This window comes from Mytilus californianus, unplaced genomic scaffold (genome assembly GCF_021869535.1).
Source record: "Mytilus californianus isolate M0D057914Y unplaced genomic scaffold, xbMytCali1.0.p SCAF_3, whole genome shotgun sequence".
Lineage (NCBI taxonomy): Eukaryota > Metazoa > Mollusca > Bivalvia > Mytilida > Mytilidae > Mytilus > Mytilus californianus.
In genome coordinates, this window is record NW_026262679.1 from 4689479 (window position 1) to 4705906 (window position 16428).

A 16428-nucleotide genomic window follows, 5' to 3' on the forward strand; every position below is an offset into this window, starting at 1 on the left:
AATATATTCACAGTATACAGAATTGATTAAATAAACATTGGTGTCACTGCTGGGATTTTTGTGTAATGAAGAAAACAACTCATCCTTTGATATTTCTTTTTACATCAAACAATGATCCCTGTTGAATTTAAAACATGCAAGATTTTCTGGATCAAAGTTCAATATTTATATAGTATCTTATAACATGGTCATTAGCCGGTTATGATTTTAAAAATTGGATAAGAACAAACCACATTATTGCTTCATTATTTTGTAGCTAAAAAGTCCTATGGGTCCACCAACAAGGCTTCCAGTATCAGCCACAAAGAGCATGCTGGGAAAAAGATATCACATGGCTATGGCAGAGTCTGACAGAAAGACTAAACAGGTAAATATACAGTAAACTTAAGGTAAGCTTTATGATCTACCTTACTTTCTTTGATAGAATAACAGATGACATAAAGAGATATGGAGTAAACATCAATTAGACAGAAACCCAATGACAAGAAAGTATTAAATAAATTGTAGTTTATCCACACATTAATGGTACATTACAGGGTAACAGGAATTATCAAAATGGAGGTCAAGTTGGATATTAACTATTATAAATTTTGGAGTTCAGGGGTTATGGTTTAAATTGAAAGGTTGGAAAATGGCACTTTATGTCAAATCTCTGCCATGACTTGATAAAGCTTCATCCAATGTTTTTCAGTATTTAATATGTTGTTTCTTATGAAAAAAATGGAGGTCAGAGGATTGGAGTTATAGCCCATGATTTAAAAAAGAAATTAAATATAAGATAAACCTAATGACAGCCTTTTGTTGGTATATATAGCTGTATTATGAGGAATTTAGATCAAGGTTTCTATCTGTTGCCCTTGTCACAGATTTGAGCATTTCCATGAAATAACACTTGCAATTTTATTTGCTGCAGGTGTTGGGCTTCATTTTATTCTGTCATATCTATCTTTAAGATTTGATCAACGAAAATTATCATAAACGTTCGGAAACTTTACAGTAACATGTTATGTAGTATATACCATTGTTACTTTTGTAAACGTTAGGAAACTTTACAGTAACATGTTACGTAGTATATACCATTGTTACTTTCGTTCATTTGAATGTTTTGAAATTTTACAGCAAGAAGAGGAGACCATTGCTTTAAGAACAAGATCCAAACTTTCTTTGACAGATACAAGTCTTTTAGAGTTAGAATCAAACTTTGTTGCACCTGATATCACCTGGGATATGTATGAAACGTCATGTGATGACAGAGAATGGATGACTTTCTTAACAGGATTACAAAAAATACCAGGTAAGTAACTGGTGATATGTATGGTTTTTAATAACAACAGAGAAGAGATAACTTTTCTTTTGCTCATTGGAGAAAAATTTCAAATAAGAGATCCTTTGGCTTACAACTCTTACTTGACTGAAGTATTTAGTTATGCACCCACCCCAGCTGAGGGGCCATTAAGTCTTATTCTTGTCCGTCTGTATGTCTGTCCGTCTGTACATACGTCTTGAAATTGGTTTCCATTCTCTAACTTAAGTTTGTCTCAACAAAATGTTATGAAACTTATACACAATGTTTATTACCACAAAACTGTGATCATGTTCGAATTTGGGTGGCGTCACTTTTACCGTTCTTGAGTTACGTCCCTTTATAACGTTATATTATTTTAGATGAAACATCCCTTAAGCTCATTTATACTTTTGTATCATTGAGACATATTGTTGTGTAGAATCTTATAAATTAACTCAAAGAAAGACTTTTTGAAAAATGTTTTACTTTTAACACTTTGGCAGAGAATGAAGACACCAACGATGATGAGAATGACCCAGAATATAACTACCTGGCAGAGGTTGAGGAGGAGGATATTGACATGGAAGATTTGAGACGAGACAGGGCAGTACAGATATCTAGTAAGTAATATCTACAGTAAAACCTATTTGATATTTTAAGTTACAATGAAAAGTTATTCTCAACATAAGCATTTTACCTGAGACAGAAAAATATTAGACAACGGCTTTTAAGATAGAAAAGCTTATTACTATAAAAATGGTAATATTACCATTTAAAACATCAAAGTTTCACCCATACAATAAAATGCTTACAAACAGAAAATAGAATGCTTAGAATACATTGTATTTAAAGGGTACAAAACTTTATATGTAATAGTTGGTAGGTAAAATTAAACCCTAATTTTTTTTTCATATTAATGACCTTTTTCTGATACATGGATATTTAAAGGTGACATATGATCATTATCATGAAGTATAATTGTAAAAGCTAACCTTACCACAGTTTTGTTTGGAAACACGGAACAACACTTTGTTTTAAATGACTTGATATGCATTACATATAGGTCCAGATAAAGAAATTGATTATAAAAACTAAAATAGCTTTGAATGATGCACCTATAGTCAGGTCTTATAAATATTTCTTTCGGTGGATATAAATGTATCGCTAATAAAATATGTAGGGAAATTATTTGGATACTTTGAAAGAGTTGTCGAACAAAATTGAATTTTAGTTACTCAGTTGGAAAAATTCAAGATGCAAATGTGAGATAGCAGTTCTCTTTATAAAAAAATCAGACATTGGAACATTGCTCATTTGTGTATGAAGAAATAATTTGTTTGTTTGCTTTTCATAGGAAAAGAAATGAATGAATTAATGGATGAACTATTAGAAGCCTATCAAGATACTGATACATTAGAGGAAGGAGAAAAAGAATTATTAAAGAAAAGAGCTATCGAAACAGTTAAAATGTAAGAATGAGTAAAAGGTGTATTGAAACTTTTGTTTGATACAAATGAAATACATACAAAATACACATATAATTCTGATGCATTTCATTCTAAATCATTTTGGTGTAAGCAGCAAAATGTTATTTTCTTTCTTAACTGACTAATGGCCTCAAGGTGTAGTGCATGACATGAGAGTGACAAACCAAAGACTTTGAAATTAGTACTTGTAGTTTATTGTCGAGCAAGCAGGAGTAAGAGCAAACACTTGTTGCCTTGGAATCAGAATAAAGAGTTCTAGTAGGATGACATGTCTTCCTGCAGACTGTTACCTTTTGAGATAGCACATTAAAGATTATACTCAGCATGTCAATTTTGTACAAAACAGGTATAGTTATATCTCATTAACATATTTTTTTTCTGTATATACATGTAATATTTGATTTTGGATGATAAGCAACTATCAATCAATAATCATTGATTTTCTTTCCTCATATACTAGTTTTGTTTATATATGCAGTAATTTAACACTGATATAAACCTGACTTCAAAATACAAAAAAGTAGTTTTAATATTGACCAATCATTCATACATTGGCAATGAGGGATTTGTATTGAATTTTAAATTGCATGACTGGAAACAACTGAACAACTGAATTATATGTATCTAACACTGATATAAGATATTTACCACAGATCTACAAAGAAATCGACCAAGTCTGTATTGACCAGTGTAGAGGTAGGACTTACAGAATCACAGAGGATACAACTAGAACATCAGATGAGAAAGGTAATCATTGAGGAATCTTTTATATTTTCTATCAATATGGCAACTAGGAAATAAGCTATATGAAATTTGTAATTACTAAGTTTGTATCCATAAGGTTGTGACTTTTTGAATCTTCATTTGTTTTTTAGACTAAAAAGATTGTTACTCATAAAAAGTCTTATTCAAAGTGCTCAAGATTTGCTAAAGAATTAAAATTTTAAAAAATCCAATTTTTTGTTTCTTTACATAGGAATAGTAATAACATCTCTCCTCTGGCACATAGTAAGCCGATTTACAATAGACCAGTCAGGCCTAAAAGTAATATACTTTTTGGGTTACTTGGTTTTTGTTAAGTAGGATATACAAGGGACTGGTAGATTTTATGCAGGGTCAGTTGATGAAAAAAGAATTTGCCCTCTCCCAATAGTATACTTCTGCTGCTTAAATATAAATAATGTATGAGTGACACTTATTGTATTTTAACAGCATGTACAGTTGTTATCCCAGATGTATGTGCTGGCTGCAGGAAATATACAGGATTACCAAGAAGTCAAGGAAAACAGTAAATTCTTACTTGTAAGTGCTCTCATGGGTACAATTCTTGTCAGATTTTTATAAAACTTATACTATAGGTTAATATCAGAAATATCTCGGACAAGTTCTATAATGGTGGACAATCGACTTTTTTTAAAAGAGTTATGCCCTTGGAAATATAAAATATGTGCAATGCGGGAGACATTGGAACTCTGTTCTCTTATTATCTTTGATATGCAACAATTAACATTTTTGGCTTTGTAACTATAACAGATAGATGCTCTATTTTTCTGATTGTATGTTAAAAATCATTATCATCTACCTGTATACGAAATCTTGTACAATTCAGTGACATAGTCAAATTACTTTCACTTCACTTTAAGTGGTAACCATACTGTTTTAGAGCACTTATAGAGGTAGCTATGCTCTTTCAAAGCATTCAATTTTTATAAGGAAATAAAGTGCTATGCTAGAGATAATGTATTGTTATATATATGCTTTTGCATTTAGTGCTGTCACTTTTTGCCCTTCTCAAAATTTTAATGTTTTGCAAATAGAATTGACATGAAAACTATTTTTGCATTGAATTTAATATTACTCTAATTACAGAATGAATTACAGAAATTTAGTGAGGTGAATTCTACATTAACCTCCTTTTCTGCATACAAAGCCTGTAATTTGGAAGAAGCTGTGGAGATGGTCAATGAAGACAAGGAATTTGTTCAGATAGATCCTAAAAATGTTATTGTCAATAGTAAGTCAGTTTGTCAATTGTATGTCAGTTTGTCAATAGAATGTCAGTTTGTCAATAGTATGTCAGTTTGTCAATAGTATGTCACGTTGTCAATAGTATGTCAGTTTATCAATAGTATGCCAGTTTATCAATAGTAAATCAGTTAGTCAGTAGTATGTCAGTTTGTCAATAGTATGTCAGTTTGTCAATGGTATGTCAGTTTGTCAGTTTGTCAGTAGTACATGTATGTCAGTTTGTCAATAGTATATCAGTTTGTCAATAGTATTTCAATTTGTCAATAGTAAGTCAGTTTATCAATAGTATATCAGTTTGTCAATACTAATTCAGTTAGTCAATAGTATGAGAGTTTGTCAATAGTATGTCAGTTTGTCAGTAGTATGTCAGTTTGTCAATAGTTAGTAAGTTATTGGACATTGTAGAATCATTGAATTTGACTAATATGGATTCAATATTATTTGTTGGATACCAATTTTCATGTATCGTGGATAAAGGTAAACCCTGAATTTAAACGTTGAAGGAAGTACAAATCTTCTAAATGCTTGTATACAATCTTTGGCAAATCCACAAAATCAAATGTCCACAAACCTACAGTTTTTCCTTAATCCACTAAAATTTGTATTCACGAAAATAAATAAAACCACAGTATTAGTTCATTCAGATGTACCAATAAATATTGGCATTCTTTTACAAATTTAAAAAAAAAAAATTAAAAAAAATTATTTATGAACATCTGTTCGAAAAGATACAAAAAAAAAACCCAACTTATATAAACAAATATAATTTTACATGTGGTCCAAGGACACAGTTATCGTCCTTTGGTTTTCGTTGTCTACGAATATAGTCCCTAGTGTGAACAGTGTATAACTTGCATTTTTTTTTGATACACTTTCCCAATTTATTTCTTGATATTTTATGCATGAAATATTAAGTAAGGGGATGAAATTACATGTTAAAAAATTTGGGTGCTGAATCTTTATGTTAAGTAGTGATTTGGTCCAGTTAAAAAAGGTCAAAAATTAGAATGTCTGAAGCTGTCAAACTGAATTTTAGCCCCCCTTAACACAGAATTGTCAATATTTTGAGTTAGAGCTGGTAGAAGTTTCTATAATTTTGATATTATTTGTATCAATAGTAGTACACTACACTGTAAAAATCTTTTTGAGATAGAGCAGGTGCAATATTTGTATTTATGTCCCTGGTAAAACGGCCTGTTTGATGTATGTGAAATGTGAAGAGCTTTGTACATAAAATCTGTTGTCCATCACAAATATTTCACTAAATCTGTAAAAAAAACACTTTACAATGATCAGTACACCCTATTCATTTCATATGCTACCATAATTTTCTTCTTTAGGATAGTAAGTGGTTCAAATATATGCCAATTGAGACTAAAACTACATGCAAGTTTTCCATTGAAAAGTGAAAAACTGGTCATCAGACCATACTGTCTGCAAAAAAAGTTGAATTCAAGAGTCCCTTTGCAATTAGACTTCTTGTATCATGACATCTTAGCATAGAAATGAGCAAAAAGTAACAAATTTCCATTTCTTATAGCCTCTGTGTGCATTTTTATATGTAAATATGGGCTACGGCCTAAATCGACTCTAAATAGTTCTCAGTCTTACATGGCCTAAGACCATTTTATACTCATGTGGTATGCTTTTTGTAACTTTTCTTTACATTTAAAGTACATTTAATATATATGGAAGAATAATGTATGGTTAAAAAACTTCAAAAACTTCAAATTGGTTGAAAAAAATGCATGTTTATGTAAGGCTTCCCTTAATTCGAAAATCTCTATTTTCAGACACAGGCTCATATAAATTTGACTTTTAAATAACTGTGATAAATCTGATAAATCAAATGAGTGTTCCATTGCTTTTAATACTTGTTATATTATATTCAAGAGTATTTAAAAAGCAAATTTTTGCAATATTAAAATTTTTTAGGCCAAAATCTTAACAGTTGAAAATATTTGATTTAAACGTCAAAAATAAACATCCAAATTTCAATATTAAAATGGCCCTAGTTTCTATAATATATATCCTATGGCCATGAAACTTGGCCAACTATCTTATAATTTTCTAAGCTTAGGTAATGCAAAGTTTTATTAAAATTGGTCAAGTCTTTCTATCCTATTAGGTCCAAGGACACAGTTATCGTCCTTTGGTTTTCGTTGTCTACGAATATAGTCCCTAGTGTGAACAGTGTATAACTTGCATTTTTTTTTGATACACTTTCCCAATTTATTTCTTGATATTTTATGCATGAAATATTAAGTAAGGGGATGAAATTACATGTTAAAAAAATTTGGGTGCTGAAACTTTATGTTAAGTAGTGATTTGGTCCAGTTAAAAAAGGTCAAAAATTAGAATGTCTGAAGCTGTCAAACTGAATTTTAGCCCCCTTAACACCTGAATTGTCAATATTTTGAGTTAGAGCTGGTAGAAGTTTCTATAATTTTGATATTATTTGTATCAATAGTAGTACACTACACTGTAAAAATCTTTTTGAGATAGAGCAGGTGCGATTTTTTTAATTTGAATTTATTGTCTAAAAGAAATGCACTACGAAATAACTGTGTTCTCAGGCCATGTTGCAGGGTTCAGATTTTTACCTTACTTATTTAAATAGACAATTTTTACATTCAACAGGCTATTATTTCAACTTGGAATTATTTTTAATTATGGAATTTGCATAATTTCTTGTGCTTGAAATTTTTAATAAATTCCATGGTTATTCTGTATTATATTTTTTTGAGCAGTGCATAACACTTTCTATACAATGTATTTTGTATAGATAGTGTTGTGCGCCGCACAGTACATTCTATTGAAAATGTGCTATCTTCTTTGTAATAGAAAGTGTTGTGCACCGCACAGAACATTAAAATACAGAATAAGCATGGAGTTTATTAAAAATTTCAAGCCCAAGAAATTAATAAGCCCATAATTAAAAATAATTCCAAGTTGAAATAATAGCCTGTTATTCATTTATTTCAGATAGAATGAGACCAAAGAAAACACAATTATCACCAAGCAAAAGAAGCAGGAAGACTAATATAGAGAAAAATTCCAAATCTGTTTCTCCAGAAAAAGGCATAGAAAACATGTTATGTAGGAATTATAAACAGTTGTCAGAGAAAAAGAAAGATTTAATTTACAGTGTGCTTGGACAAGGGGCTAGTGAGTTCACTGTTTAGAAATGATATGAAGTTCAGTCTGTATCACTTGATAAAATAACATGTTATCTAAAAACTTTAAATGATAATAAGAGAGTGACCTCAAAACCTCAAAATAGCCAAATCTCAAGAATTTCATTGATGAAAAAAAAATTTGAATTTTTTTTTCAACTATGTTTAATCTTAAACTGGTTGCAAGCACATCTTAATGTGAGATATGACAACAGATAAGGAGAAGTTGTTTCAATTTCTCCTAAGAAAACCTCTTCTGACATATCTTGTTAATTTCCTGCCATGGGGAATCTGCTTTTTCTCTTGGTTAATAGAATGTTTGGCCTCTTTGTAGATTTGAAATTAATTCAATTTTTAAGAGAAATTTTGTCAATTTATAAGAAAGTAGCACACATTACATCAGTTTTTTGTTTGATCTCTGTTTTCAGATTTTAATGAACCTTCATCATTGTTACCAAGGAGTAATCTACCAAACTTAACAACACAACAGAGGGAGATTTTCTGGAGGAGTCTCATCTTCATTTATCCTGATTATCTCCCTTTAGGAAATCTATTGATCTCCAGAGACTTCTCTAAATCACCAAGAGTTTGTTTTACTGATGCTGAAGACAAGTGAGTTCTATTAAATTCATCAAAGTTTTACAGGAATAGAAAGGATTTTGTATTAGAGAATTCAGACAGAACTCATTTAAATAATATATACATAATTAATGAGGGCTGTTCCAGATTTAAACGCATGTGGGTGGGAGGCACTCAAATTTATAAATTGTGGGTAGTTGCATTTTCTTTAGAATTTTGTTAGAATTATATGTTAAATGGAAACTTTAATATTATGGGTGGTTGGGGTCTAAAAAACAGTGCCTCCCATCTCCCCATGCGTTTATATCTGGAACAGCCCTTACTAATCTTAATCTTGCAACATATTCTTCAGTTTTAAAAAAAAAAAGGTATCTATGGATACGGTAGTAACTGTTAGAAATGCAGAGATTAGGTTGTTTCCACTATTTTATAGTGTTTGGTATCTCATACTATATAAAAACCACCTTTTTGCTCCTTAAAAATAACTGCACTTTTAAAAAAAAAAAATTTATTTTAATTAAGTTTGGATTGTGATTTAAAAATGCAGTTTATTCTCATTGTATAAAATATGAATATTTTCCTTTCCTAGTTTACTGGCATTAGGATTGGAACAGTTTAGAAATCTACCCTACCACAGACGATTGATTCAGAAATTTATGCTGCCATGTAAAACAGAAGATCAAATAAAAATTAGAATAAAAAATCTTACAGCCAAAAACACTCCAGATAATCCAGTTAAGGTTTGTTTATTTTCACCGGATCTGCTTATTATGCTTACATAATGTTTTGTTTTACTGAATATTACAATTGTCTTGCTTACCTTCTCTGTACACATCTCCAGTGATTTTAAATATTACAATTGTCTTGCTAACCTTCTCTGTACACATCTCCAGTGATTTTAAAAGTCATTGTATTTCAAGAAAATTATAGTTTTCCTTTTGAGATTGAATAGAGAGGTAATGTGAATACACTTCAATACTTTTATTGTTTTCTTTATGGAACTGATATTTAAAAAAAAATGGAAATGAAATGCACTTCATTGGTGATGTGGTCAACTACTTTGATCCATTTTATGATATACATGGATTAATGAATGTGTAAGATTTATGATTAATGACCATTGTCCATCAGTTATGATATACATGGATTAATGAATGTGTAAGATTTATGATTAATGACCATTGTCCTTCAGTTATGGATACAATTGTTATTAAGAAATGATAAAATATAGGAAAATATATGCCTTTGCAACTTAATAACAGCGCCTGATGATAATATGTAGCTCGACCGGTTTCATTCCTTTAATGGACCTTCTTCAGAGGCTGAATGGTTTAATTGTGTTTTTGGTCTCCTTATATAGTGATCCATCGACGGATAATATCCGGTGGTTCTGATGGATCAGTTTATCCGTTACCGGATATTTAATCCCCAGTTATCCAGTGTTTTATCCAGCGGTTGGGTTAACTGGCGGATGGGTTAACCGGCAGATGAGTTATCTGGCGGATGGGTTATCCGGCGGATAGATCTCTGGCAGATGGGTTATCCGGCGGATAGATCATCTGGCAGATGGGTAACTGGCGGATGAGTTAAATTGAATAATACATGATTCTCCTTACAAATAAAGTTAATGACCATATTTGCTTTAAACATGGACACCTATATTACTTAAATAAAAAATTGGAGGAAAAAACCAATAAAACATTTTTAAGAATCATATGAAGGCATAATTGCTACCAAACTGTGGTTAGTCTATACATTTATGATCTTGCTCAGAGTTGTGGTTGTACTTGAATATTTACTAGAAATTCCATAGGGTAAGGTATTTTTTCTGATTTTTAATGGAAAAAACACAAACTATTTTCCCATCGCTTGTCGGGAAAATTTACAATCAGATCTTACCTCCATTGAACATGCATCTGTTTAATGCCAAACAGGCTGAAAAATCCTTAAGTCCAAAGTTTGAGTTCTATTTTGCAATTTGTAAAGACTGAATGTGACTGATGTAAATATATATTGATCAAATTGGAAGGGAAATAAACAGAAGTAATATGTAATATAGTTCAATAAATTCAAATTTAATCAAGAAAGTAGGTTTTTAGTTCCCATTGGAGCAGTGTACAATTGACATGGTAATTTGAATCATTACTATGTATTTTATTATGATTAGAAGGATTAACAGAATTATGCAATCCTAAATGACAACATATTCAGTTATGACTGACAGTAATATACATAATGATCTGAATTTCATGCAGTGAAAGGGACAGCATTTCTAATAGAAAAGAGTTTTTCACAGTGTGATTGAAACACGTTTGAATTTAGAAACATCACATGGACTTTTCTAAATGCACATATTTAACCCTGTTGTACTTAATAATGTTAACTCATTTTTGTAATAATAAAAATGTATAAATATAACAAATTTTCAATATATTTCAGACATTTAAAACAGCGAAGAAAATTCCCAATTTTCCTGTATTTACTGATCCTTTTGATGTCAATGAAATTAAACCAGTAATGAGACAGGATGCTTCATGTTTACCAGTATGGTGTAAGGTAAGGTTTTCATAAGTTAGGATTGTTCCATTTTACCAGAATGGTGGTGTAAGGTAAGTCTATCGAGGAATGTTCCATCTCAGCTCACAGGGAGAAAGATGACAGTTGAAAATAAGGACTCACCATAATTAAGGATGATACAAAAAACCAAGAAAGCTGCATAGAATACATTTGCTAGATTGTTTGGAATTACTTGAAATACTTAATAATAAAATTGGAATTCTTCGAGATGTCATGTGATTGCATTTAAGAATTTGATACAACCTATGATACATGATTATTATCTCATAAGATACTCAGATTTTACAGAATTACCTGAATTAGATGAATTCTTCAATCAAAAATGATAAAACAAGAAACCAGAATAAAATATATGAATATAATATGTAGCCTGACCAGTTTCGAACTTTAATGGACCTTCTTCAGAGGCTGAATGGTTTAATGATTAAAATGATAAAACCTTATCATGGAAGATTGGGAAACCCATATTTTAAAGGAACAGTGTTTTTATTTTGTATCATGCCAGTTGCAGGTTTTCTGAAAAACTTATTTCTGTTACTTTCCACTTTAGGAAATGAAAATAAGGGAGATAATTTTGCTGCACGATGACGATGAACTAGAAGGCTGTTATAGTATACAGAGATCTAGTAGTGTCAACATACCTGTAGTTTATAATAAACTGGTTACGGTAGGAAATTTATATATATAAACATAGCATACATCAACTTTTCAAGGGGCACTAGCTACGAGATATATAAAAAATATAAAATATGGTTTTTTTTTCAATCATTAATGAAAGTGAAATAGTGAAATAATATATCGCTTTTAGCAGCCAGTATGGTTCAATTTTGTCAAAATAAGCTAAAAAACATTAATAGGGAATTATTCACTTGCAAGTGAATATTTCGACCTCATTGAATCTGTATTCATGTGAACTTCAATTTAACCCCTTAGCTAGAGATGGATACTGCATGCATTGTGCATGTTCAATTATTTAAAGGAAAAGAATGTCAACATTGAAAGTTAAACAAAGGTAAATCATTTGATTGACTGATTTGATCCACAAAAAGTCATTCTTGTACAGGTAAAAACAATGATTAACAGTGTTCTCCCCAGGCCCTTAAAGGACCGCGGGCCCGCAATGTATAATTTTTGACCGTGGTGATATTGGTCTTACCGCGATGTAAAATTTTCAGTAAAAAAAATCATAATTCGGTAAACTTTTAAGCGATTTGTTAAATCTTTTCTGTGCAGTATAAAATTACAGGTGAAATTTAACCAGTTCAAACCAGTTTACCCAGATTGTTGACACCACGTGATCGATTTACCTTTGTTGATTGGATTTAATCGATGTAATTAACACTTGTTACATTAGAGTTCATAACTTCATGATCACTGATAACTATTTTATGGCTTCACTCACAACCTAAGCGCTAACCTGTGACAAGTCTGCAAATATACTTTATACACAAACAGTGTGAACCCGATAGTTGCACACACGCCTGATCATTTTTTGTACATAATAAAGTTGGCTCATTAGTATAGTTTTATATGTCTGATTAAACCATGGCCAAAATGTTCTTTAATTATGACATAGCTAGAGCACAGGGGTTTGTTACAATTTGCCGGGTTTACCATCCATACGAACCCCGTGTTTTTTTCGGGGTTCATATGGATAATAAACCCCGGCAAATTGTTACAAACCCCTGTGGTTAGTGCATGATATAGGGTTTCAAACTATAGTATCTGAAGGGGACGGACATATGTACATATCACATGACCAGTTAGTTCACGTAGAATATTAAAGTTTATTTGCAATTAATTGCAATCTATTCTATTTAATAAATAAAATGTATGACTGTACCTTCAAGCTGGATATCTATATCCACAATTAATGAATAACAGAAGTAATCTTGCAAATTTTATCCATAAGCACATGTTAAATCTATTTATATCTACTTCCTGTCATTTAGGCGGGGAAAATAGGGAGACTTTGTTGTTGACATTGAATATGGTTACTTATAGACCTAAGATAAATTTATAGATTTAGGAATTCTTTTTAGATGGATCATGACAAATAAAGATTTAGATTTCAGTGCAGTATTACGTCTGTATCAATGTTTGATTATCACCAAAGACAAGAAAGGTTAATATTTACATGAAATCTATGGCAAAATGTTTTTAGATTTATGAAAAAAAAAAATTTTTTTAAATTTAAGATAGAAACTGGTTCAAACAATAAATCAATATTTGTTCTTGTTATTTTATATCTCCTTATGACAAGAATCCTTTCACATACAACAACTTTCTTTCTAGAAACTATAATTTTTTTTTTAAATTGAACATTTTTGGTCTCCTTTGAATGATATTTTATTTTTATTGGTCATGGATTTTGTAAAAGATTTGATTACTTTAAATTTAGATGAATATTTTGTAATGAATCATGTTTTATTTATTTAAAAAAAATATTAAAGTATACAAACTGTTTCTTTATTTACTTTTTTTTTACCAATAATTTTCTGACTCAATGTCTACATAACACAGTACCACAGTGTTAAAACAAAACAGGAGACATACTGCAGTAACTAGAAATATAGCTAAGCGACGCAACGGGACACAACTGATTGTATGAATCATTTCACCAAGCTGTCCACACGCGTTACCCTGGTGCTGTCCAAAAATCCTGGGGAGAACACTGATTAATATATATTTTTAATCTATAATATGAAATTAAACAGACCTAGAAAAATCCAAATGCACGAGTCTGCTATCTATTTATATCTATATTTATGTTTATATCGCTTATATGGCAATCGGAGGTCTTCGGAGGTCAACTCCACAGTTAATAAGATGGCTTCTAGACTAAAATACACACGAAACGAAGCCACACACTATCGAACCCTAGCCAGTATATTGTTTATTTTAGACTTTTTATAATTTGGATAAATGTTTCACATTGATATAAATCAAATATGAGAATTTGAGTCAAATCGGTGAACATGAATTTGACAGCTAGTGCCCCTTTAACAAATTTGACCAAGTCTTGTTGGCAATAATACTACATCTTATTTTTTCATGTGGTTTTATTTTCTAAACCAAACAATAAGAAGATATGATAACACCTTTTTAAGTTAGTAAGAAATTTATAAACCTATCAGTATCCACATGAATACAAGACATTTATCTGTCAAACATTAATATATTTAAATTTATTCTTATCTATTCCTTAAACTTGATGCATTTTATGTAATAAGATGTATTTTACCCATTGACTACTATAATAATTGTTGTCTCTTCTGTAACAAATGGTGCAGAATGTGAGATATAGTGGTTCTAATATGGTGGCAGCATTAGCTCTTTGTATAAAGCTTTATATATCAGACGGTAGCAAATTGGCAATGTCCCATCTAAAACTAGTCTTTTTATAATAAATGTTCTTTTTTTCTCTCGATTGGATAAACAATTTCTATAATTTCAATTGTAAAAAGAGCTTTATACAAAAAAGAAATGCCCTCTATTTGTTGGTCAACACAATTTTCTGACTTGGTTTAAACTTATGATATACCAAGGACAAGCTATTATTTGTACTTTTTGTCTCGCCTGCAACTTTCGTCTCAGCAAGACATAGGACGGCATCAACAATTGTTAAGTTTTCTTCTTAAGTTAGTTTGATAGGAACTACTTGTGATAGATTATTGATATTTAATATAAAGCTGCATTACTATCGGTACATTTCAGTTTGACAACTATTTCCAGGCCTTGCCCCCTAGGTCATGGTAGAGTGACTTTGAATTAGCAATTTTCAATGTTAAGTCTTCTGCTTAAGTTAGTTTGGTAGGATCTGCTTGTGATAGATCAATGATATATTGTATAATGTTGCATTACTATCAGTTCATATCAGTTTGACGACTATTTCGAAGCCTGCCCCTAGGTCATGGTCCAGTGACTTTGAATTTATTAGCAATTTTCAATGATAAGTTTTCTGCTTAAGTTAGTTTGATAGGATCTACTTTTGAATGATCAATGATATTTTGTATAATGTTGCATTACTATCAGTTCATATCAGTTTGATGATTATTTTCAGGCCCTGCTCACTAGATAATGACCCAGTGACTGAATTAATAAACCATGTTGCTGTCCATCAGAATGTCTTTTTTCTGAATTTTATGCCGACAGGCGAGACATATCTCTGTGTCAACAGTTTATTATGTATTTTAGTTCATTCTCTGTCACATACTGTAATTGTTCATGTATAAAAGAGGGACGAAAGATACCAGAGGGACAGTCAAACTCATAGATCGAAAACAAACTGACAACGCCATGGCCAAAAATAAAAAGACAAACAGACAAATAATAATACAGATGACACAACATAGAAAACTAAAGACTAAGCAACACGAACCTGTAATCTGTACTAGTTCATACTCCCCTTTTGACACAGGAATTTATGAAAAAAAGTGATAATCACTTGTAAAAAACAGCTAGTGAAACTAAGGTTATTTCAAATAATGTGATGTTTTGTGGTATTTCCTTGGAAAAACATCATCAAGTAGAAATTGAAAATGTTTATAGTTGATTTGAGATGGGTTTACCTCTGTCCATGTTTTCATGAACAATGGTTCACCTATTGTTTGTCTTAAACTTATATCTTTAAGATGCCATTCGTATTTATTGAATTTAGTCTCATTTTTATATTCGTATATTGGTATCATGTCGTCCACAGCGTCGTCAGAAGACAGTTGGTTTCCGGACAATAACTTTAGTATAATTAAATAGAAATCTATGAAATTTAAACACAATGTTTATAACCACAAAAGGAAGATTGGGATTGATTTTGGGGGTTATGGTCCTAACAGTTTAGGAATTAGGGGCCAAAAAAGGCCCCAAATAAGCATTTTTCTAGTTTCCAGACAATAACTTGTGGAATGGTGTATAGATCTCTCTGAAATTATACCACAAAGGGATGGTTAGGATTTGCTTTGAGGGGTTATGGCTCAAACTGTTTAGGAATTAGGGGCAAAAAAGGGGAAAAACAAGGGTTTCCTGGTTAATAGACAATTACATAAGACAATTTAAAAGCAGTGTAAGGGAGGTAATCCAAACAACGTAAATTATTGGGGGTAAAAAGAAATTGTGGGGGGTCAATTTTTAAATTTTTCTCATTTTTCAGATTTCAGATTTTTTTTTGCAAATAAAAAGTGGGGGGGGGGGGGGGTCAATACACAACAGCATGTATTGCACAAAAGCACAAAAGCAAAAAAAAAAAGGGGGGGGGGGGGTAATTTTTTTTTTTTTTCTTGTGGGGGAAGGGGGGGTC

At 31.1% G+C, this 16428-nt stretch overlaps 1 protein-coding gene across 5 annotated transcripts in view; it reads left to right on the forward strand.

Annotated features, from left to right (window-relative positions):
- LOC127732893 (GON-4-like protein) overlaps positions 1–16428 on the forward strand; it is a 179747-nt gene that overhangs the window by 12536 nt on the left and 150783 nt on the right. For all 5 annotated transcript variants that reach the window (XR_007996491.1, XR_007996492.1, XR_007996490.1 and 2 more), the window contains exons 7-18: positions 257–367; positions 1120–1294; positions 1789–1905; positions 2640–2754; positions 3426–3519; positions 3985–4074; positions 4642–4786; positions 7786–7968; positions 8405–8588; positions 9145–9295; positions 10995–11111; positions 11683–11799. Coding sequence is in view for 1 of the 5 variants with exons in the window: in XM_052242069.1 (XP_052098029.1) it covers positions 257–367; positions 1120–1294; positions 1789–1905; positions 2640–2754; positions 3426–3519; positions 3985–4074; positions 4642–4786; positions 7786–7968; positions 8405–8588; positions 9145–9295; positions 10995–11111; positions 11683–11799 (1599 nt within the window). In the remaining 4 variants the exon portion in view is untranslated. The remainder of the gene's footprint in view (positions 1–256; positions 368–1119; positions 1295–1788; positions 1906–2639; positions 2755–3425; positions 3520–3984; positions 4075–4641; positions 4787–7785; positions 7969–8404; positions 8589–9144; positions 9296–10994; positions 11112–11682; positions 11800–16428) is intronic.